Source organism: Girardinichthys multiradiatus, chromosome 5, assembly GCF_021462225.1.
Source record: "Girardinichthys multiradiatus isolate DD_20200921_A chromosome 5, DD_fGirMul_XY1, whole genome shotgun sequence".
Lineage (NCBI taxonomy): Eukaryota > Metazoa > Chordata > Actinopteri > Cyprinodontiformes > Goodeidae > Girardinichthys > Girardinichthys multiradiatus.
This window is the reverse complement of record NC_061798.1, coordinates 51,103,271-51,126,990: the sequence shown is the minus strand read 5'-3', so window position 1 is coordinate 51,126,990 and position 23,720 is coordinate 51,103,271. Positions and strand designations below refer to the sequence as shown.

Sequence of the window (23,720 nt, the reverse complement as noted above, 5' to 3'; positions counted from 1 at the left end):
AAGTCAAGGACCAGCCGCCCAGAAACAGCCGTAAAGAGACGACCTGGAGCCTGAAGAGCTTGCAGTGGAAATACTTCAAACCTGTCTGAAAACTTGGTATTTAATCCTGGCTTCACCAGTCCAAACATATGGACCTGACTTCTCACTTCCAACAGAAATATCCACACATGAAGGGTGTGCAGAACATTTTACATCCAAAAATGCAAAGTTTCATGCCATGAAAAACACACATTTTGTCATTTAGGGTTCTGAAATTGCATATTTCCTCCCAAAATGATCTTCTGCCAACATCTGGCTGACTGCTGTTGGAAACCAGCTGGGCCACAGAGCAGAACAACTGGGTCCATTATCCAAGAGTCCAACAAGAAGCACGAATACTTCACATATTGATGTGTTTTGGGCTCAGTTTTTACAATAATCTGTAACAGCATCAACAAATCCACAGAGAGGACCCAAAGACCTCATTCATCAACCTTCTGGTCTCCAGCACCTTCCCATCTCACCTGTGTCCTGTCTGAACTGGTGCATGGACTGGAGATCGATGATGTACGGCGAGAGCCTGCTGTCGACCTGGCCGAGGACAACGCTCCCTCCGCGGGGGTCGCTGCTCCGGATGGCCGCCTCGATCTGGTGGGAGACGGCGGGGCTGTAGGGCCGCCACCGGCCGTGCTCGTTCAGCCATTCCCACACTACCACAGCGGAGGCCAGTAGCATGTTGTTACTGGTGGCCCTGGGGAGTAAATGAGTGTTAAAACGGAAGGAAAGCCGGGATGAGGAGGATTTGTTTGCTGAAAACGGCGCCTGGCAGCTGGAAGTAGAAGCTAACCACACGGCAGAGAAACAAAGCGCTGTTTTTGTTCGTCATCTGATTTCATCTTCCAGCTTTCAGTTTATTGCCATGATTTCAACTCATAACCAATTAAATAAAATAGATCGTCTCCTAAAGCTAGAAGATAGGCAGGTGCCTTACATGGAGCCGCGGAGGGGCTAGCACCGGGAGGAGGCGGCGGCACATTCTTCCACAGAGCTCCGGGCTTTTCTCATGGCAGTTGGGCGAAGCAAATCACGGTCCTCCCTCCTTATACCACCGTAACGAGACGCTAAAACACCCACTGGGCGAGCGGGCTGGAAACTGGCCGGGATTCGGTATCTTCCTGGCTGATGTTTCTCCTTCCAGGCGGGCCAACAGCGTCCCCGGTGATTCGGTTGATTTTCAGCCCGTTTCGGAGGCCTTCAGAGGGTCAGAAATCTCTGTGCCGTGGTTCCCCCACGCCGCGGGATTTTTCAGAAACACTCACCTGTTTCTGATTTTAATTGCTTTTTATCTTTTTGTTATCGACGAGTTTGTGGCGCAGCGAGCCGAAAAGTGGTGGCCTCACACGGCGCAACCTCACAGATTGGTGACTCCCCAACCCGGGGAGGAAAAACTGGTTCAACCGGTCTGGATCCCGGAGACACAACCCAACACATGCAACCAAAACCGAGCCTTTGTTTCTCTGCTGAATGAGCTGGGTCCATCAGCCATCATTAAATCGTTTTTAAATCATATTAAAGGAGTCTTTAAGTTGTGAAACATTCACCTGTTGGTCTGCTACGTAATCCAAGACTTCTGGAACAAACTTTAACGAACTCCTTCATGAATTAAATCTACCCTTTAGGGTCCAGCATGGTTCCGTCTATCTCCCCCGTTCCACTTCACACAAAGACAAATCCTTTAATTAACTTTTATTTTATAAAATCAACTTAGATAGAGAAAACTCCTCCCTTTGAAGTTAGGAGGAGAAAAAAATTATTTTCCATGTTTATTCTACCCTTTTCGCCTCCATCTTCGCGTCATGGTAGCAAAAACACTGGATGTGAGACTGCGGAGTGGACGAGGACAACAGCCGCCCCCAATCACCCCGCTCCCTCCACTCACCACGCCTAGAAAACCCACCCGTGGGGAGAACACGCTGGCAGCAATTGCAAATCAATCTTCTCTACTTTTATTTGTGTTCTAATTACATCTTTAATGCTCAGTGCAAGTCCAAATAAAGAAACCGATCAAAATTTTCATGAAATTTAACGTTTTCAGATTTTCTATTGAGTCGTTTGCTGCAGCGATTTAAAAAGGGATGAAATGCTTCCACCTGGTGGAGAAATGGGGAATAACAGTAAATGGTTCAGTCCGCGTTGATCTGATAATTACTTTGTTTTCTTTATTGAAATACCTATAAAAACGATTTATGTAAAGAAACAAGACATGATCATCAACCCCACGATGGCCTGGCATTGAGAAAGGATTTAACGGATTATGACGTCATGGTGTAGTGTCTCCGGCTCCATAGCTCAGGGGTTAGAGCACTGGTCTTGTAAACCAGGGGTCGCGAGTTCAAATCTCGCTGGGGCCTGTGATTATTTTTCCATTTTTAGATTTTTATGAGACATGTAATTTAAGCTATTTAGTAATGTGTTGTTATATTGAGGCACACAGCTGAGGCGGATATATTAAAAAGCTTACCGATCTGGTTTAAAAACTGAGGACAATGTGTTCATTCGGCCTTTAAACCAGAGAGCTTCAATGCATGAATTTCCATGGGTCACCAGTGGAAACCAAAGTGTCGGATGCAGTGCTGCAAAGCATGCTGACCCTGGACTCTAGAGCTGGGGGGACGTGTCATTTGAAGGTACTGGTAAGTATGATTCTGAGTTTGAAAGTTGCCTGAGCAGCCTGAATACATCATGTAAGAAGTAGTCTGGTGGAAGAAGAAGAATAGATAACTCCTGAAAGAATGGTCAGGAAGTAAGTGACTCCTGTTATGTGCCATGGTGATAGTATAATGGTGAACGGTGTTACAAAGGAAAAGCATCACGAGCAGCATTACCACAGCTTTGATCCGTTTTTTTCTTTGATTTTCTTTCGTGAGCTATGGATTTTTAAAGTGCTGGAGTGCGTTACAGACACTTTAGATGGTGTGTCCTTAAATGGATACGAAGCAAAGATCTCTGTAATCGCTATAGATTCATGCGAATCATACAAATGCAACATGTCAGCAGAGTTGGATTCGCTCCCAGCAGTCACCTATAAAGACATTGTGATTTATTTAATTAAGAAAAAGGGCCTACACTATGGAGAAACTAGGGTCCTTGAAGTAGTTGAGCACTTTCAACCTTTTTTTCCAGGCACAAGTACATTTAAATACCTACATTCTGTAGTTCCTTACGTTTCATGTTTGTGCACATGCACATTTTATTTTTGATTGACAATGTACAAAGCACATATTTTACAGCAACCAGTTCAATACTATTGACTGACCGCCAGTTTGGTTCTTGTTTGAAACGTTTGAAAATGTCCTTACCGCTATTAGTGATCAGAGCAAATCCGCACCATATTCGATGGCTTGTGTTTCTTCTGGAAATTAGTCAGACACACTCGTTGACACTTAGTTGCAAAGTTTGCTCACCTTTACTTCTGATTCTCGGTATGTAATGAAAACTTCTCTTTACTGGTTTATTGCCTTTGTTTTTACACCCTTCAACCCAACAATACACAACCATTGTGGTTTACTTATGTGGAATCAAACAAAGTGGAAAGCTATTTCCGTACTATCATGATGGTGGCAGAACACCTGGATGTATAACGTCTTGTGGGAAGAAGTGGGCCTTACTTTGAAGACATTGATGAGGATGTTTGGTTTGAAAAAAACTTGACTGGCCTGCAGAAATTTCTCACATCAACCCCATAAGAACACTTTTGGAATAAATCAGAGCAGAGACTGCAGGCCAGGTCCTACATCAGTGTCTGACCTCAAAAATGCTCTTCTGGAACAATGGTCAAAAATGATCATGAATACCTTGTGGAAAACCTTCTCAGAAGGGTTGAATCTGTCCATCATTTTAAATCCCATGGAATCAATATATGATGTCCAAGTATTTGAAGGAAGACCAGCAAATACTTTTGGCAGTATGGTGGTAGATTCAAAATGAATGTAGGTAGGCACGAAATGGGTATAAAACAAGGGTAGGAGTCAGAGAGGTATATGCAACCAGAATTTTTAGACAATTAACCCTGTTTTGATATGTCCTGAAATTAACTGGAAGAACAGGTCAACAGGCAGATGAAGACATTTAGATGACACAGCGCACCATGTTCATTTTTATGAATGCGGGGACAATACACCCAAAACAGTAGTAATCAATGCAGGTAGCTCCAGCAAAACAATATCAGAGATGTGTGGACAGAGATGAAGAAGATCACAGGCTTCAAGCAGAAGGATGATCAGACCGATGGAGGTCTGGACAGAACCAATGAACTGAACACATTCTTCAATAGGTTCACTTCAGAAACAAGCTCAGCATCCTCCTCTCCTGCTCACAGCCAACAGACATTCCACCCTCCTTTGACCCACAGGACCCACAGCTGTCCAGTAACACCTCACATTTTTTATCTTCCACTTCAACCCTAGACCCTTCTGCTTCTACATGTTTGCCTTCAACCAAATCAGAAGATGCTGATGCTTCCTTTGCTTTCCCCTTCCACCTGTGTGTCTCAAGAAGTCAGGTGAAGAGACAACTGGAGAGATTGAATCGGAATAAGGCTGCAGGTCCAGATCATGTCAGCCCTAGAGTCCTGAAGGCCTGTGCAGAGCAGCTCTGTGGGATTCTGCAGCACCTCTTCAACCTTAGCCTGGCCCAGAAGAAGGTTCCGGTGTTGTGGAAGACCTCCTGTCTTGTTCCGGTACCAAAGAAAACTCACCCATCAGTCCTCAATGACTATAGACCTGTTGCCCTGACATCTCACATCATGAAGGTCCTAGAGAGACTCCTGTTGGCCCACCTGAGTAAGCAAACAGTAAACCATCAGGACCCCCTTCAGTTTGCTTATCGCTGTGGAGTTGAAGTTGAAGATGCCATCATACACCTGCTTCAACAAACCCACTGTCATCTGGACAAACCCAGCAGCACTGTGAGGATCATGTTCTTTGATTTCTCCAGTGCATTTAATACAATCCAACCTGATTTGCTTTGTCTGAAACTCCAGAAGACTCAGGTGGAGGCCTCAACAATCTCCTGGATCAAAGACTACCTGACAAACAGACCACAGTTTGTGAGACTGAAGGGTTGTGAGTCTAACCAGGTAGTCAGCAACACAGGAGCACCACAGGGGACGGTACTCTCACCATTCCTTTTCACTCTGTACACCTCAGACTTCCAGTACAAGACAGACTCCTGTCATCTGCAGAAATACTCAGATGATTCTGCAGTCGTTGGTGGATCAGAGATGGAGAAGAAACTGAGTTCGGGGAGCTGGTGGACCGCTTTGTGGCATGGTGTGTAAACAATCATCTCATCCTGAATGTGACTAAAACAAAGGAGATGATTGATTCAAGAGAAACAGGAATAAGTCAAAAACTATTTCTATCATGTGAGAAGAAGTGGAGGTGGTGGAGGAGTATAAATACCTCAGTGTTCACCTGGACAACAGACTAGAGTGGAGATGCAACTGTGAAGCCATCTACAAGAAGGGACAGAGCAGACTGTACTTCTTGAGGAAGCTTAGGTCCTTTGCTGTTTGCAGCAAGATGATGCAGATCTTCTATAAGTCTGTTGTGGAGAATCTGATCTCTTCTCCATCATCTGCTGGGGAAGCAGCATCAGAACCAGGGACTTAAAAAAGCTCAACATGCTGATAAAAAAGGCTGGTTCTGTTCTGGGGACTCCTCTGGAGATCATTGTGGAAAGAAGGATTCTTCATAAAATGAAGAACATTATGGAGAACCCTGAGCATCCTCTTCATCAGACTGTCCTACAACAACAGAGTGTCTTCAGTCAGAGGCTTCTTCAGATCTGCTGTAAGATGGAGCGCTACAGGAGATCCTTCCTGCTCACAGCCATCAGCATCTACAACGACTCTTTGAAGAAACCTTCATAATATGAGCTACAACAACATTTAATTTCCCTTTGGGATCAATAAAGTATTTTTGAATTGAATTGAATTGAACTAAATTGAAGGTATCGGTTATTTTTGACAGTCCCTGGACCAGCATACAGGGCCCGGATAGCTCAGTCGGTAGAGCATCAGACTTTTAATCTGAGGGTCCAGGGTTCAAGTCCCTGTTCGGGCGGTAGCTTTTTTTGACGTTTTCTTTCTTTGTAATTCTAGTCAAAGCCTGAATATTGACCTTTTAATAGGGCTACGTCCGGTTTAGACAAAAAACACTTAAATTAGGGATGGTTAGTGCTCTTTCTGACCTGGCATCCGGCGAGTTAACCAACTAGAAATCATAACTGAAGCGAAACATGAGTAGTTTCTTAAAATTCAGGCAACAGTAAAGATTTGTACCTCTGAATCTTGAAAGATTAGCAGTTGAGAACAAATATGCAAAGGAACACAAACCAAATGAAATGACCTACAGCCTGGAGTTTATAATATCAGATCAGATGACTTTCCTCAGGATTTGACTCCACCGTGCTGTTTTACTATCAACCACATGGTCTGCACCGTTTTTGTTGATAATCTGGGGTTTATAGTGATGATGTGGTATCAACTCCACCCATCCGGCGCGCTGCAGTCCTTACCGGCGTGTAAATGATGCGGACCGTGTATTCTCCCAGAAACCCTCCTAATGTTGAGATAAAAAAATAAAACGAAATTTATAATATTAATAACAATTTCCAAACATCTGGTTAAATGCTTGCAAATAATTTCTTTCCTTTAATTTTAGCCTTTAATTTAATGTATTTAACGGTTTAGTTGATTACATATTAGAAAATATAAATGATTGGTGTGAGACTTTATGCTTTGTGCAGCACCTGAACTAGGTAAACTGGTTTTGAAGGTGCAAGCTTCAAAGTTCAGTATTAAAAATGGTCAAGCTAAAATTAATCACCAGTAAGGATACCTTTTAAAACCCACATTATGCATGTCAGAATTCACAATTAAATAAATAATAAAAGCAGACAAATGTTTAAGTATTTATAGCACAACAAATAAGCAAAACATAGAATTAAAGCTTTTCCTTAATTAAATGTTGCATTAAACTACTTGCAAATGAATTACAGAGCTAAATACAATAAATAAAAACCAATTTCCAAATAAAATCCAAATAAAAAAATATCTTTGTAATATTTATAAGGACATAAACAACTGAAAGACATAGTGAGTTCATATATGTTACGCAGGCTAAATTAATGGTTGTCATCCGTCAGCCATGCTGTGACATAATATTGTTTTTTCAGTAGTTGTTTGCTGGAGTTCCTGTTGGTGGTCTTCTACTTCCTGTGTCTGGCTTTCCAGTGCGTGATGCAAACAGCCAGAACCATAACCAGCAACCCAGAACACAAAGCTACAGGGTACCAGTGTTGGAACAGAACCTGGGAGGAATCTGGAAGTGGACACATCCAAGGAGACAGGGTTAAACCAAATCTGAAATTAATCAGTTTATTTACAGTTTATTGTAATAACTGTACCCAATACAGACATTTATCATACAGTATTGTGCAAAAGGTTTAGGCATGTGTGAAAAAATGCTTTCAAAAATGGAAGTGTTAATCCTTTATTCTCATCAATCAACAAAATGCATTGAATAAACAAAGGAGAAATCTAAATCAAATCCATATTTGGTGTGACCACCCTTTGCCTTCCAAACAGCATCAGTTCTTCTAGGTTCTTGCACACAGTTTTTGAAGGAACTCGGCTGGTAGGTTGTTCCAAACATCTTGGAGAACTAACCACAGATCTTCTGTGGATGGAGGCTTCCTCACATTCTTCTGTCTCTTTGTGTAATCCCAGAAACACTCCATGATGTTGAGATCAGGGCTCTGTGGGGCCAGACCATCACTTCCAGCAAATCTTGTTCTTTTTTACGCTGAAGGTAGTTCTTCATGACTTTGGCTGTATGTTTGGGTTCGCTCACATTTTGTAAATTGATAAAAATAAACAATCATCATTTATATTTCGGAAAGCATTCTTTATTTACAGCATTTTTTTCACAGCTGCTTAAAACATTTGCACAGTACTGTATATCATCTCATTAGGGTCATGGTAAATATAGAGAACAACAGCGTTAGGTTCTAGAGTCTGTTTGGTTCTGGTGATAATAAAATAATCGGTTCTCTACCAGGTTCTAAATGATTACAATCTATCTTTAAGAAAATCACAATACATTCCAGACTGTCACTGATTGTTAAACAACTATTAATCTTAAATAGAAACGCTGTGTGGTAAAAACTAAGTACACCCTTGCTACTTCCATGTGATTTAAGAAGGATGGTAAGAGATGGGTGACAAGCTCTCAGGAGCAGGAATGTTGGGAGATTGCTGATCTGAAGCACACTGTTAACACAATGTCAGGATGGAAAGACATCAGCAATGACTTTAGAGAAGCAATCCTATCATTCTAGGAAGCGTTAAAGGACCTCTGGGGGTTTTATTGCCAATTTTACTTCTCTTAAGCATCAGGAGGAACTCATTAAGTCCAAATTAACTGCTAATTTGTTGAATGTGTCATTCCCTACAGCATGACTCTTATTTTGTTGGCAGAAGGTTTTGCCATCAGTGTTTAATTATAGAAAATACACATAAAAGAAGAGCGTAAAGGCTGAAGCTCAGTGATGTTTAGTGTAACAGCCAGACTGCTGCTGACACTGCAGGAAAAGGTTCTACAAACAAAAATCCAGAGCTTTACGGTTAGGGAAAAACCTGATGTTCTGCGTTGTACATCCTCATCTAAAATGATGGGAGGAATGCTTACTATGAATCATTGTTCCTCTACCAACTATCACACGTGCATTCATATTGGCAGTACAATAATACAGGCCCAGATCCCCTGCTTGGACACCAGTAATCCTCAGGGCCAGGGACCGGTTCATCAGACTCGCTGAATGACGAGGACTGAGCCGAAACACTGAAAACATAAAATGTGGTCGTTAGTGTTTAACTTGTACTGTCAATAAAATATCTGATCTCTGTCTCTGGATCAGGATTAAAAATTCTACCCTACATTCAAACGGTCGTCCCTCTTTCAGGGTGGCGTAGAGGACCACAGTTGGAATAAGATCTGGGTTTTGTTTAAACCATGCTGTTTCATAAAGGTAGGAAGGAGATGTTGCAGCCCAGAATGATGGTTGAACCAAAGTGGACATGCTGGACCTCAGCAGCTGGAACAAACCCAGACATGGTAGTAAAACCTGAAGGGGATTAAATGGACCAAAGCAGAACAAGTTTAGGTGTACCTAATCTTAATAGTTTTCCAAAGGTAGATCATATCATTTTAATTACATATATATACTTGTGACATTAGCGTTGCTGTCCTGGTGTTTCTACTGATTAAGCACAGAGTGGAGCTTCATGGATCTGCTTCTGTTAAAACCAAACCGATGAGCTGAAATGAATGTTTGAAGAGAAACTCTCTCAGAGCATCAGCATAAATAGATGGGAAGAATAGTGGCTGCTTGTTTTCTGAATGGCTTTAAATGTTTAGTTTTATCCAAACATGAATCTTTATTTCTCTGTTTAAATCGAATTATTCAAACAATATTTTGACATATAAATATTTTCCATGCCCATTTTATCTTGATAAGTTTTGATTTGATGTAATCAAACAGCCTGTCTGCCATATTGGAAGACTCACACTAGACTGATAACCAACACTGCCATTGCAACGCTTGTTCCTGCTATGTTCTGTGTCAAGGAGATCGTGGACATTTCCAACGTGCAACCACAATCTAACTGCAGTCCCAGCCAACAAGTGTTGGTGGGCCCCAAAGGTATTTTAGTCAGGCTGGATGGGTACTTAGTTCTCATTCATACCTCCCAGTCCTTTCTAGCATCTGCTTGACTGCAAAGCCTCCCTGCCCACTAACATACACCTTGACTGTTCCTGGATAACAGTGTGAAGCCCAGATGTTTGTGACCACAATGACTGTGCATACTGACAGCGGTAATAACACTCCTATTCAGAGGGTGGCGCCAAACAGATAAACAAAGTAACGGTTAGGGTCATGAACAGAAGAAGTAAACCAGCAATGTGTGAGTGTTTCCACTGTGGAACAGGGGCATTAAGTCAACAGATGCTGCATCTTATGGGGGCTTCCACACTAAAAATGTCATTTTCTGTGGGATTTAAAGTTAGTAGATATCGTCGACGTTTTCTCTGCAAAATGTTTTTGTGCTAAAACCAACATTAGAAATAAACTTGGTGAAGTGAGACAGAGAAGCAGAGAAAAAATATGTAAATGATTCAGAGAACAATGTTAAGTAGGCTGCATCCTGCTCAATCTGGCGCCATTTAATAGACATCCTGTCTCTATTGGCTGCACCAGTAACCATCACAGCGCGCCACGGTCAAAGTGCCCTTTTGCCGCGTTCAGTAAGGACCATAGCTTCTCCCACCACAGCCAGGTCTACTGAGGTCTGGCTCAGCTGCTCATTGTGGCAGAGACGCCATCCATATGTTCCTGGTAAATAAAAAACGTTCACTTCCCCACCGCGGCCTCATAACTGGGGTAAATACTCTACGGTATTTGTTTTTACCTTTCTAAATGCAGTGAAAATGCAGGGAGGTAAAACTTGATGCCCATGTTGCTGGAAAAGCTTTCTGTTGTGGAAACACAATTTTGGATAATTTATCTGTCAGGAACCACAAGGACAGAATTAATATCCTGGTGAGAAATCACTTTGGTTTTTTCTTTTCTTTTTCTCCTCCTTTCTAGCGCACAGTGTATAATAAACCACTGCACTGTTGCCCCCTGAGGCTACAGTGGAAGCTGCATATCTCTGAGTGGATTCTCTGATTTAACTAAGCCAAACGTATTAATAAAAACAGGTTTCTGTCGATGGGTCCAAACAGCTCGGGTTCCCTGATGAGGTGTAGAGGCATAAGATATTGCAGAATGGGTCTCAAATGTGTATGAAAAAATTAATTCATATTTGGGCAACTCACTGAGGACCCATTTGGGCCCACCTTTTACCCAGAGTTATTCTGCATCAGAGTAGAGCTGCACAATATCGTTGCATTACTGATGTGTACAATATCGCAATTTCAAAGGACTGCTTGGATGCAAAATGTGGCTATTTGGGTCAGTACTCCTGCTATCGAGGAGTCCTGCATCAAGGCATGAGGCAGACATCCCTTATGGGGGCCATTTATGGGCTCGTGTAAAAATGTTGGCTGGGAGTCCTGGTTACTGATGCGTTGAACATGTTATAATCTGTATAACCGGTAGAGTCCTTTAAATGTTAATTTTAAACAATAAAATGTCTTTTCCTGCTACCCAACGTGAATTTGCCTGCTTGAAGACTTGTGTACCTTTATCTGCTTGGTCGTTAAAGCTGGTTTCACTGATAGCATCAAGTAGTTGAAAATATCAGTGAATAAAATGTTTACTAAGCTGTCAAACTTTGGACTGAACTTACAGATTGGTTTCTGATGTGACTTTAGACAGTTAATTAAACATGTAAAAAACAAAACTATCTAACTTAATCTGATAATTGCCTAAAATACTGCCAGACCTTTGTTGTTATTGTCCCTCAAGCTCCTGGTTCTATTTTTTTCTGCTTTAGTCTTCAGATTTTTGAATTTTCACCTTTTAAATGCGTTTTTGGACTTTTTTCCAGTTTCCTATTAATTAAATCTGTGTTTAGATCCCACACCTTCCTCTTGGTTTGTAATAGCTAAAGCTCATCACCGAGAGAAATTTCTACTTATTTAACGTAAGTTGGAGCAGAAGTGAACACATTGTGTCAATGTTTACCGATTCCACTGACTAAACTGTAATGTAACACAAAGTAAAAGCTCCTTTTATTACTTACTCATGAAAATCGTCATAATCCAGTCTGCCTTCATCGTACGAGTATTGTTGCGTAGGTGACAGCAGTTCAGTGTTTTCTGCATACCACACCGACTTCCTTTAAACAGCCTGTTAGCCCACTCTTTCCACTGAAAACCCACTTCTCTTTATTTGATTCCCTGTGGGTAGAACAGCTTTCAACTATAGGACACATTTTTCACCTTTTACTTGACAAAATCATGATCACTTCAAAGTTCATTTCTGTTATTTTGTTGGTGTTTCATTTATACTTTAAATGATGTTTTTTCAGTGGCATGTTTTCTGCAGATTAAACAGGGTCCTGTTGTGCTTCTGTGCGTGAAGTGTGAAATGGGTAAACAGGAAGTGAAAGCCATAAAACTGTCAGGTATTCTGTGAGCTAAAGTACTTTCCTACATAAAAAAACAAAGAGAGGAAATGGAGCTAAATAAACGCAAAGTCAACTTTAAACTAAAACTGTTTCTTTGTTGCCCGATGAAGAATTGATGGGATGGAGGACGGGCAAATATTCCAAGATTTTTTCATACAATGTGAAACAAAAATCTATCAAACGACATGTCAGTGCAGTCTTTTAATGAGCAAATGTGAAACTGTGAAAGAGTCCAGCAGAAATTACTCTGACTGACTGATTGCTGTGGAAGAGGGCAGGTGTGCTATAAGTCATTATTTTCTTTTGGTGGCAATGATGACCTCCAAGGAAAACTGTTCAGTATCATCGGTTTGCATCCAAACAGTCTCACATAGAGGAAACTGCTGCTGAGAATATTACAGCTAAAAGAAGTTTTCTGGACCACCAGTGCAGAGCCTGCTAATCACTGGCAGCAGGTGGGTGTGAGTGTCTTATGAAAAGCATTTCAGTCCAAGGAAAACATCAGGGACAGACAGGTAGCAACAAATGGAGATCAGAAGAATGATGCCTCCTTTTGGTTCTTTGGGACATCCAGAGAAGAAAAGGTGAGAGCTGCCAGGTGTCCTGATCATGTGTACGGTTGCTTCTCATCCAGTACTGGACTTCCTCACAACACTAACCTGGAAATTATGTTGGGATTAAAACATTATCCAAGAGTAATGTCTTTCATCAATCCATGTAGGAAGACGTTGGACTGAGATAATAACTTCCAGGATAATGATTTTTAGAGCTAGCTATAGCCTAGCTCGTAGCTATGGACCATCATTATTAGCATTAGCAGTCGTCAAACAGAAGTCATTACATAAAACCAAAACAAAGTACTGCTAATGTTGTTGTTGAAATATGCCTAAGGTCAATGAGAATGACAATTTTTACCAAGGTCATGTTGAAGAAAATTAGTATTTCAACATAAGATGGTGTAATTGTTGACCAATAGCGTATATCACCGTGCCTTCCCACTGATTCTATACAAAACTTTATACAAAGTAAATTGTAAACGGACCAACTGGAACCAGGAATCTTTAGAACTTCAGTCCAATGACTGCTTAGCTGAGCTGTTCTAGCTGGTGTGGGACAGAGCAAAATAAAGTAATGCTATCAAAGAATCATACATCACACATAGCTACATTTACGTAATGATGCATGTGTGCTGTTTCTTTCATAGCTGGTAGGACAAGGAACTGTTGCCAAAGCAATGACTTTGTTGCTGTATCTAGTGAATGTTGAGATCCATCTAGCAACTAGATTTACAAAACAATTTAATTGTGTCAAAATATTGTGACTTTTCTGGTGTTACAAGAGACCCATGAACTGTTTTTACTATTCTCAATGAACAAAGGTTGCTGTTGAGGGACAGTTCCCCATCCCAGAGCACTCGCAGGCGGGCCTGTCCTCTCATGGCTATTGTAGGGCCTCCCTCCTCATTAAAACTGCTAATGAATTTAAAAAAAATAAAAAAAAGTGCTTTGTATGTTCCCAAATGATCCATACTATCTCTCTCTCTCTCTCTCTCTCTCTCTCTCTATATATATATATATATATATATATATATATATATACACAGGGGTTGGACAATGAAACTGAAACACCTGATTTTAGACCACAATAATTTATTAGTATGGTGTAGGGCCTCCTTTTGCGGCCAATACAGCGTCAATTCATCTTGGGAATGACATATACAAGTCCTGCACAGTGGTCAGAGGGATTTTAAGCCATTCTTCTTGCAGGATAGTGGCCAGGTCACTACGTGATACTGGTGGAGGAAAACGTTTCCTGACTCGCTCCTCCAAAACACCCCAAAGTGGCTCAATAATATTTAGATCTGGTGACTGTGCAGGCCATGGGAGATGTTCAACTTCGCTTTCATGTTCATCAAACCAATCTTTCACCAGTCTTGCTGTGTGTATTGGTGCATTGTCATCCTGATACACGGCACCGCCTTCAGGACAGCCCAAGATTTGCACTCCTTGCACCATTGAAACCGACGTTTGGCATTGGCATGAGTGACCAAAAGTTTGGCTATAGCAGCCCGGCCGTGTATATTGACCCTGTGGAGCTCCCGACGGACAGTTCTGGTGGAAACAGGAGAGTTGAGGTGCACATTTAATTCTACCGTGATTTGGGCAGCCGTGGTTTTATGTTTTTTGGATTCAATCCGGGTTACCACCCGAACATCCCTTTCAGACAGCTTCCTCTTGCATCCACAGTTAATCCTGTTGGATGTGGTTCGTCCTTCTTGGTGGTATGCTGACATTACCCTGGATACCGTGGCTCTTGATACATCACAAAGACTTGCTGTCTTGGTCACAGATGCGCCAGCAAGACGTGCACCAACAATTTGTCCTCTTTTGAACTCTGGTATGTCACCCATAATGTTGTGTGCATTTCAATATTTTGAGCAAAACTGTGCTCTTACCCTGCTAATTGAACCTTCACACTCTGCTCTTACTGGTGCAATGTGCAATCAATGAAGACTGGTTACCAGGCTGGTCCAATTTAGCCATGAAACTTCCCACACTAAAATGACAGGTGTTTCACTTTCATTGTCCAACGCCTGTAATTTCAAGTGGACATTGCTCTAAAACCCCTTAGGTGTCTGGAGAGACGCCCAGACGTCCCTCTCTCCAGACACCTCCTCCAGTTCCTCCAGGGGGAGCCCAAGGCGTTCCCAGGCCAGTCGAGAGACATAGTCCCTCCAGCGTGTCCTGGGCCGTCCCCTGGGCCTCCTCCCGGTGGGACGTGCCTGGAACACCTCCCGAGGAAGGCGTCCAGGAGGCATCCGGTATAGATGCCCGAGCCACCTCAACTGGCTCCTCTCGATGTGGAGGAGCAGTGGCTCTACTCTGAGCCCCTCCCGGATGGCCGAGCTCCTCACCCTATCTCTAAGGGAGTGCCCGGCCACCCTACGGAGGAAGCTCATTTCAGCCGCTTGTATCCGTGATCTCGTTCTTTCGGTCATGACCCAAAGTTCATGGCCATAGGTGAGGGTAGGAACGTAGACCGACCAGTAAATTGAGAGCTTTGCTTTTCGGCTCAACTCTCTCTTCACCACAATGGACCGGCACAGTGCCCCCATTACTGCAGCAGCCGCACCGATCCGTCTGTCGATCTCCCGCTCCATTCTTCCCTCACTCGTGAACAAGACCCCGAGATACTTAAACTCCTCCCCTTGAGGCAGGAACTCCCCTCCAACCTGAAGAGGACAAGCCACCCTTTTCCGGTCAAGTACCATGGCCTCGGACTTGGAGGAGCTGATCCTCATCCAGCCGCTTCACACTCGTCTGCGAACCGCCACAGCGCATGCTGTAGGTCTTGGCTAGAGGGGGCCAGCAGGACCACGTCATCCGCAAAAAGAAGAGACGAAATCCACTGGTCCCCAAACCAGACCCCCTCCGGCCCTTGGCTGCGTCTAGAAATCCTGTCCATAAAAGTTATGAACAGGACCGGTGACAAAGGGCAGCCCTGCCAGAGTCCAACATGCACTGGGAACAGGTCCGACTTAGTGCCGGCAATGCGGACCAAACTCCTGCTCCGCTCGTACAGGGACCGGATGGCCCCTAGTAAAGGGCCCCCGATTCCATACTCCTGGAGCACCCCCCACAGGGCATCACGAGGGACACAGTCGAATGCCTTCTCCAGGTCCACAAAACACATGTGAACCGGTTGGGCAAACTCCCATGAACCCTCGAGCACCCTGTAGAGGGTATAGAGCTGGTCCAGTGTTCCACGGCTGGGACGAAAACCACCCCTGTATGTGTGTGCATATATATATATATATATATATATATATATATATATATATATATATATATATATATATATATATATATATATATAAATACACACACACACAGGGGACTATGATTATAAGAAGAATCTTCTATACTTCCGCATGTAGCCAGAGTGATATATAACAGAAATTATTCTTAGAGAATAAAAATGAATGAGATTACAAATCCTGAGAACTGATGTCTGCTATTTAGAAAATAAAATATTCTGATCACATCATCATTTTTACACACAGAAGTAGAAAATAACATAGCCTACATGCCCCACATTTACTGAACTTTATTAAAGGTATTTTAGTAGTGTATGAATTGTAATGTTAACCAGCTCATTTGACCGTAATTGCAATAAAAAAAACAAAAACATGAGTCTAACAGAAGTCATCATGGATCATTGTAGCAAATGTAATACAGACAGCTATGAGATAGATTTGAATTTATTTTTTTCTTCTAATTTAATCTAAGAGTTAAATCCTAGACATTCTCCTAGCACCTGGTGGCGGCCATAGAAGACATAGCAGGTAAAGGTATGCCATTGATTGGCCTGTTCTGTTTAGATAAAATGGAGGCAGGTGAAGTTTTAACTTTTTCATCCGAAGTTTAGGAAGCAAGTTGTTAAGAAGCACTAAGTTCTTCTTTAACCTTTTTACATTAGTTCCAGTGTGGGATTAATTGCAAACACTGTGGCATGGATGAAGAACAGTCTGAGTCTTATGATGCCATTAAAGCTGCAGTGTTATCCAAGTTTAATGTGACAGGGGAGACCTACAGATTTAGGTTTCGAAGCACCAATGTACCAGTGGGGGAAAGTGTACGTGAAACCTACCATCAGATAAAAGGATTCTACAAGAGATGAATGCGACCTGACAGTCGGAGTAAAGACGAGATTGGGGAAACCATAATGTTGGAGTAGTATCTACATGTGCTTCGGCCAGATGTCCGCACATGGGTAAAGGAGAATAATCCAAAGACTGGAGGGTAAGCAGCAAATCTGGCTGAGCGTTACCTGGCTGCTCATCAAGAACCTTGAAAGTCAACAATAACTGTGGGGAGACCAAGATTTGTAGAGGTAAAACCTTCGGGAGCAACTAATGTTGATGGCTTGGACATTAGGAGTGGTAAGAAACCTATATACACCAGTTCAAAGTATAACCTCATTTGTTATTATTGTCAGCTGCCTGGTCACAAAGCTTCTTTATGTCCTTTAAGAAAACCCAAGTCAGTAGAGTTATCAGTGGTACCTTCTAAAGATCATGATTGTGAACTGATAGATGGTCAGATTCCACATAAGCACGTGGTGGATGGGACAATAAATGGCAAAACTGGAAAGGTGCTTGTAGACACTGGTAGCTCACAAACTCTGGTGAAATCTTCTTTGTTGAGCAATGTACTGCCAAACTTTAATAAGCCTATATCCATTACTTGTGTTCACGGAGATCAGAAGGATTCTCCGACTGCAGATGTTACTATTGTAGTTGAGGGCCAAGCTTTTATATTGACTGTCGGAATTTTGAATCAGTTAGTGTATGATGTTGTTTTAGGGGAAGACTTGCCAATCTTGGACAGTTTGGATCAACAAAATCCTGTGGCATATTTCTGTGCCGTCATCACACGTTCTATGAAAAAAGGTTTAGAACCTCTGCCAGATGCAGATGATTTGTATGAAGTAGGAAGTAAAATCAGAAAAACAAAACGACAGCGTAGACAGGAGAAAAATAAAAACAAGGGTAGGTCAAAACTTTCAGAGGTAGCTTTGCCATCAAGCCCACCTGTTGATCTCCAGTGGCAAATTCCTAATAATTTTAAAGAGAGCCAAGAAAATGATCCTTCTTTGAAACCTCTTTTTAATAAAGCACAACAAGTAGATAGTGGAAAAAAAGAGTACTGTGGAGCTCAAAAGTTCAGATGGAGAACCTTTCATTATAAAGAATAAACTTTTGTATCTAGCGGACATTGAGGAACCCAGACTTGTTGTGCCACATGAGTACCGTTCAGTAATCCTGCATTTCAGTCACACTGTACCATGGTCAGGGCACCTAGGACAGGCAAAGACTTATAATCGGGTGGCTCAACGTCTTTATTGGCCAGGATTATACACAGATGTGATTGACTATTGCAAAACATGTCATGAATGTCAGCTTGTAGCTCCCACCAAAGTTTCCGACAGAGCCCAATTGCAAACTTTGCCAATAATGTCTGTGCCCTATGAGAGAATAGCTATGGACATTATAGGTCCATTACCGAAGAGCAGTGGTGGGCATAAGTATGCATTAGTCATCTGTGATTATGCAACCAGATATCCAGATGTCTATCCATTACGTTCTCTACAGGTAAAACACATTGTCCGGTGTTTAGTAGACCCTTTTTCCAGAGTTGGCATTCCAAAGGAGATTCTAACAGACCAAGGTACCAATTTTATGTCACAATTAATGAAAACTCTTTACCACCAACTTGGTGTAAAAGGCATTTGTACTGCTCTATGCCATCCTGAAACAGATTGTTTGGAGGAATGTTTTAATGGTACATTAAAGCAAATGTTGAGAAAGTTTATTGGTGATACTGGCAAAACTTGGGCTCAGTGGTTGCCTTTTCTTTTGTTTGCATACAGAGAAGTACCACATGCTTCAACTGGTTTTTCTCCTTTTGAGCTGCTCTATGGAAGACAGGTTAGAGGCCCTTTGGACATGCTGAAGGAGAACTGGAGGCTGGAGTGGCACCTGGCTCCACTGAAGGGGCTTTGCCAACGACAAACCTCGTCTCCTATATATTGCAAATGAGAGACAAACTGGAAATGTACAGAGAAAAGGTTAAAGACCATATGCAGAAGGCACAACACAAGCTAAAGGTATGGTATGATAAACATGCCCGTGAAAGAGAGCTGAAGATTGGACAAAACGTTTTAGTACTTTTGCCAACTGGACCAAATAAGTTGCTAGGTAAATGGCAAGGACCCTACACGGTGGCTAGAAGAACAGGTCCAGTAACATGTGAAATCATCTGTCCAGACAAACGCAAACCAAAGCAATTGCTCTATGTAAACCTGCTAAAGGAATATCATGAGAGAAATCTTTCAGAAACTGGTGTGAAGCACATCCTGATGGTACAAGATGTTCTGCCTGAGGACAGTGGCGTTTTAGAGGTTGGAGAAGTTGAGATGTGTCCATCTAGAGAGGTGGCCAAATCCGAAGAGGCTCCTGAGCATCTGACTGAAGATCCCAGTTGACTGGGATTAAACAATCTTTTCCATCTCTCTTTACAGATGCACCTGGGCGAACTGATGTTATAACCCACAAAATAACTTTGGAAGATTCAAAACCTGTTCGTCTTAAACCTTACAGGATTCCAGAACGAATGATGGAACCCCTGAAAAAGGAGGTCCAGACAATGCTGGAAATGGGAGTGATAGAACCATCAAGAAGTGAGTGGTCAAATCCCATTGTGCTTGTTCCTAAGAAAAACTCAACTCAACTTTGATTTTGTTCAGATTTGAGAAAGTTAAACAGCATTTCCTGTCTCGTTTCTTATCCCATGCCACACATTGATGAGCTACTGGAAAGACTAGGAATGGCCAAATACATCACCACTTTAGATTTATGTAAGGGTTATTGGCAAGTGCCATTAGATCCATCCTGTAAAGAATACACGGCATTTCAGATTCCAGGAATGGGCTTATTTCATTATACGGTGCTACCATTTGGTCTTCATGGGGCACCAGCTACCTTTCAAAGGTTAATGGATATTATCCTTAGTGACTGCTCAAAGTTTGCTGCTGCCTACCTGGATGATGTTGTGATTTACAGTGAGTTTTGGGAGGATCACTTACAACACCTAAAGGTTGTGATGGCAAAGTTCCAGAATCCTGGATTGACCCTAAATGTGAACAAGTGTGCCTGGGCACAAGAAGTAAAATACCTGGGATACCTTGTTGGACATGGACAAATAAAGCCACAAGTTGAAAAGATAAAAGTTATACAAACAATCCCCAGATCCAAAACAAAGAAGCAAGTGAAGTCATTTTTGGGTTTAGTTAGGTGGTATAGAAGATTTATTCCCCATTTCTCAACTTTGGCAGCTAGTCTGACTGAGTTAACAAAAAAATCTACTTCTAAGATCATGTGGAATGATGACTGTGAACATGCTTTTCAAACCTTAAAGAATCAGATATGTCAAGCTCCTGTGTTGCAGAGTCCTGACTTTACCAAGCCTTTTGTCGTACAAGAGGATGCTTCAAATGTTGGACTTGGAGCAGTACTGGCTCAGGGACAGGCTGGCGAAGAAATGCCTGTCCTTTTCTTGAGTAAGAAGCTCTTTGACCAAGAAAAAGTACTCTACAGTAGAAAAAGAAGGACTGGCAATAAAGTGGGCTGTGGACTCTTTAAAATATTACCTCCTTGGAAGAGAGTTTATTTTACCAATTGATCACAGACCATTGACATGGCTGCTCTCCAAGCAGCATCTGAATGCCTGAATATTACATTGGTGCCCTGCCCTCCAGCCATACCAGTTCACCATACAGCATTGTTCAGGTAAGAAAAACCTTATTGCTGGCTACCTTTCTCGTTTGCCTGAGATTTGTCAATCAGGGGGGGAGGAAATGACTAAATGTTAAGAAGCACTAAGTTCTTCTTTAACCTTTTTACATTAGTTCCAGTGTGGGATTAATTGCAAACACTGTGTATTCATATACGGTTGAATTGTTTGTTTACCATGTGGGTGTGTCTTCTGTGGCAGCCATCGGGAGTTCAGCTAAAGAGGAGGCCCGCCTCAAACCCGGCTCTGATATAGGAAGTGAGCTGATGAAAGCAGGAGTTTGATTGGTTGAAATTGTGTAGAAAGTCAAAGTAATTTAAAAAAATTATTTGACTTGTAAAATATGTATCTGTACACATACCAAGTTTGCTAAATGTTTTACTATTGATAAAGAATTGTTAATGTCTTCAATATCAATGTGAAAATTAACTTATTTGTTTCTTTTCCCGCTCTGGAAGACGGAGATGATTGGCTGTTTTGAATTGGGGTGGGGTCTGGAATGTATATAAGATGACTGCTTGATGTAGTAGGGATCTGACTAAAGGACTGCCATTTTGAGAAGTGTTGTGATGGCCTGAAAATTTAACAAAATGAGCTCTGTTTGCTGTACTGCAAAGCCAGCCGGCCTGTCTGCAGGGCAGGGCTCAATCTGACAGCGGAGGGGAGGAGAGAAGATTTAAGCTGGACCAGCACAGGTCCAACTCTCCGCTCTGCACGCAGCCCGTCTCCGTTGAGAGACACACGAGGCGGGGTGGTAGTTGTTGCTCAAAATTTCAAAAACGTGGGGCACTGTTATTATAGGCCTTAAAATTCAGAAATGGTACCTTGGGTTCCAAACTATACACTGTAAAAAAACAAAAAAAAAAAGATTTCAGGACGGCACTTTTTTGTCCATAGAATAAAAGGGCAGGTGCTCAAGCACCACCTAGTGTCTATCAGTGCACGTCCCTGTGTATATGCATATATGTATATATGTATATATATGTATATATAAATAACAAATGCGAGAAGAAAGTTGCAATGAATGCAAAATGGATGATGACATTATTACAAACTGGTTTGAAAAGTATTTCTCTTGTCTGTTCCAAATGGTTGCAATAAAAACTGACATCAAGATGCTTCTGAAGTCTATCGACATTTACACAGAATGCCTAAAGTCAAGTTCAAACTTGCAAAGTTTGAACATACCCAATTTAAACTATAAATGCCCTGAAAAACCTGCTGCCCTCCAGGAATAATTTAATGCTAACATTGTATTTAACATTTGTGGAGTTTTCTTGTTTTTGTTTTTTTTATATATCTCCATTCTCTTGGAACTGCTACAGAAAATCTTAAATGTATCTCATTGAGTGCTTTTACTTCCAAACTAAAAATTATTGAGGCTGATTTGATAAAGTGTAACTGTTTTTCATAGTTTGTTGTTTTTTTTTTTTAGCTGTGTAACACTTTGTGTTTTATTTGTTGCTGCCTCTTAACCAATATAGCCAGTACTTCCTTGAAAAAGGTTTTTAATTTCAAAATGACTTCATGTTTTTTATGGTTTTTTATTTTTATTTTTTGGTTATTTTTTACCTTTCCCTTTGAGATTTATAACTACTGCTTTTTAATATTACTGTTTACATTATTCTGTAATGTTACTTGATGTTAAATAAAGTTTTGATTACAAAGGGCAGCTACTTCACAAGGAGGCTGTTAAAAATATAGATATAGATATGTCAATAAAGGTGTCTAAATCTGAAGGTAAAAGTGTAGTTTGGAAAGAAATCAAGAAATTATGGAAAGTGAGGTGGAATAATGAGATAAAAGGGAGACATTTATATAGGATTTGAAATACAGTTGATGTTACTAGAATCAGAAGATTAAATAGGAGGGAGGAGTTAATTATAAACAGAATAAGAACTGGTCATAGTTTTTTGAATGGCACTCATTTTAAGATGGGGAAACATCTTATTGGTTTATGTGATTGGTGTCATTCTATAGAAACAATGGAACATGTTTTTATTAATTGCAAAGAAGATTATTGAGTGTGGAAATAGGTTGTCTTAGACAGCTGAAATTTGAAAATGTGGTTGCTCAGTTGAATATGATGGAGGGAAAGGAAAAATATTTAGTTTTTTGAAAAATACTGATCTCATTAAGAGAATTTGAGGAAAGAAATAATTAGTTAAATCCAAGAGATGGCAGTAGTGCAACAGTTATATGGAGAGCCGTTTCATTCAAAATTACATACATGAGGAAATACTGCTATTGATAAATTATTAATAAATATTCCATGAAATAAATAAATATCCTCATGAAATAAAACAAAATAATTATGTTAAAAGAAATTTTCATGTTATTTTACTTAATTCATTTCAAGATTTATTTAATTTACATAAATATTTATTTATTTATTTCATAATGCAGTTTTATTTTGTGACACTTTTTTTTTGTAAAGCTACTTTACGTATTTCAGCGACTTTTACTTTTTAACCCCGTTTTTCATTTGAACCTCTATTTATTTCATGTTATTATATTCAAATGAGGGGGCGGAGTTTTACCTGCGGGGCGGCGTGGGACAGCAGGGCGGAGCTTAATTCATGGCTGTGGCCGCCAGAAGCATGATGCTGCCTGCCAGAAGACAGCATGCCGGAGGGAGCCAGAGGATTCTGCGAGGATGCCAGGAGGTGCCAGACCGGCCGTAAAAGCCTGACACGGCGGTTGCCGCTGTTTTTGTGGAAGCTGTTTGTGCAATAAGTCTTCGTCATCCTTTCAGCACGTCATACACACACATAGTGCTATTTATTTTCCATCCAAGTAAATACAGCCACCTTATGTTATGGGTCTAGCACTGTTTATTAAATAAAAACCAATAAAGACATCATCATTTAAAAGCAACAGCCTATAACAATAATGACATCCCGTTTGCCAATAATCAGCATTGGTTTCCACAGAAACAGTGCCGCCCCACAGAAAAAACTAGGCCCCCTCATTTGAATATAAAAACATGAAATAAAAAGAGCTTAAAATGAAAAACGGGGTTAAAAAGTAAAAGTCACTGAAATACGTAAAGTAGCTTTACAAAATAAAAGTGTCACCAAATAAAACTGCATTATGAAATAACTAACTAACTAACTAACTAACTAACTAACTAACTAACTAACTAACTACATAAATAAATAAATAAATAAATAAATTATAAATAAATC

General features: G+C 41.1%; 1 protein-coding gene and 2 non-coding genes across 5 annotated transcripts in view; 2 read left to right on the top strand and 1 right to left on the bottom strand.

The window, feature by feature from the left end:
- LOC124868279 (E3 ubiquitin-protein ligase DTX1-like) overlaps positions 1 to 1,982 on the bottom strand; it is a 32,018-nt gene extending 30,036 nt beyond the window's left edge. The window contains exons 1-3 of one of the 3 annotated variants that reach the window (XM_047365338.1): positions 1,812 to 1,982; positions 1,581 to 1,693; positions 504 to 730 (exon numbers count right to left, since the gene is read on the bottom strand). In XM_047365338.1, the coding sequence (XP_047221294.1) occupies positions 504 to 714 (211 nt within the window). In that variant the 5' untranslated portion in view covers positions 715 to 730; positions 1,581 to 1,693; positions 1,812 to 1,982. Of the gene's footprint in view, positions 1 to 503; positions 731 to 970; positions 1,545 to 1,580 lie in introns of those variants that run through there. The other 2 variants (XM_047365337.1, XM_047365336.1) reach the window with 2 other exon arrangements.
- Positions 1,983 to 2,317: 335 nt separating this feature from the next.
- Positions 2,318 to 2,390, top strand: trnat-ugu. The gene has a single exon. It is a non-coding gene; the product is annotated as a tRNA-Thr (tRNA).
- A 3,641-nt stretch (positions 2,391 to 6,031) lies between these two features.
- trnak-uuu lies at positions 6,032 to 6,104 on the top strand. Its single transcript has one exon. It is a non-coding gene; the product is annotated as a tRNA-Lys (tRNA).
- Positions 6,105 to 23,720: the final 17,616 nt, after the last annotated feature.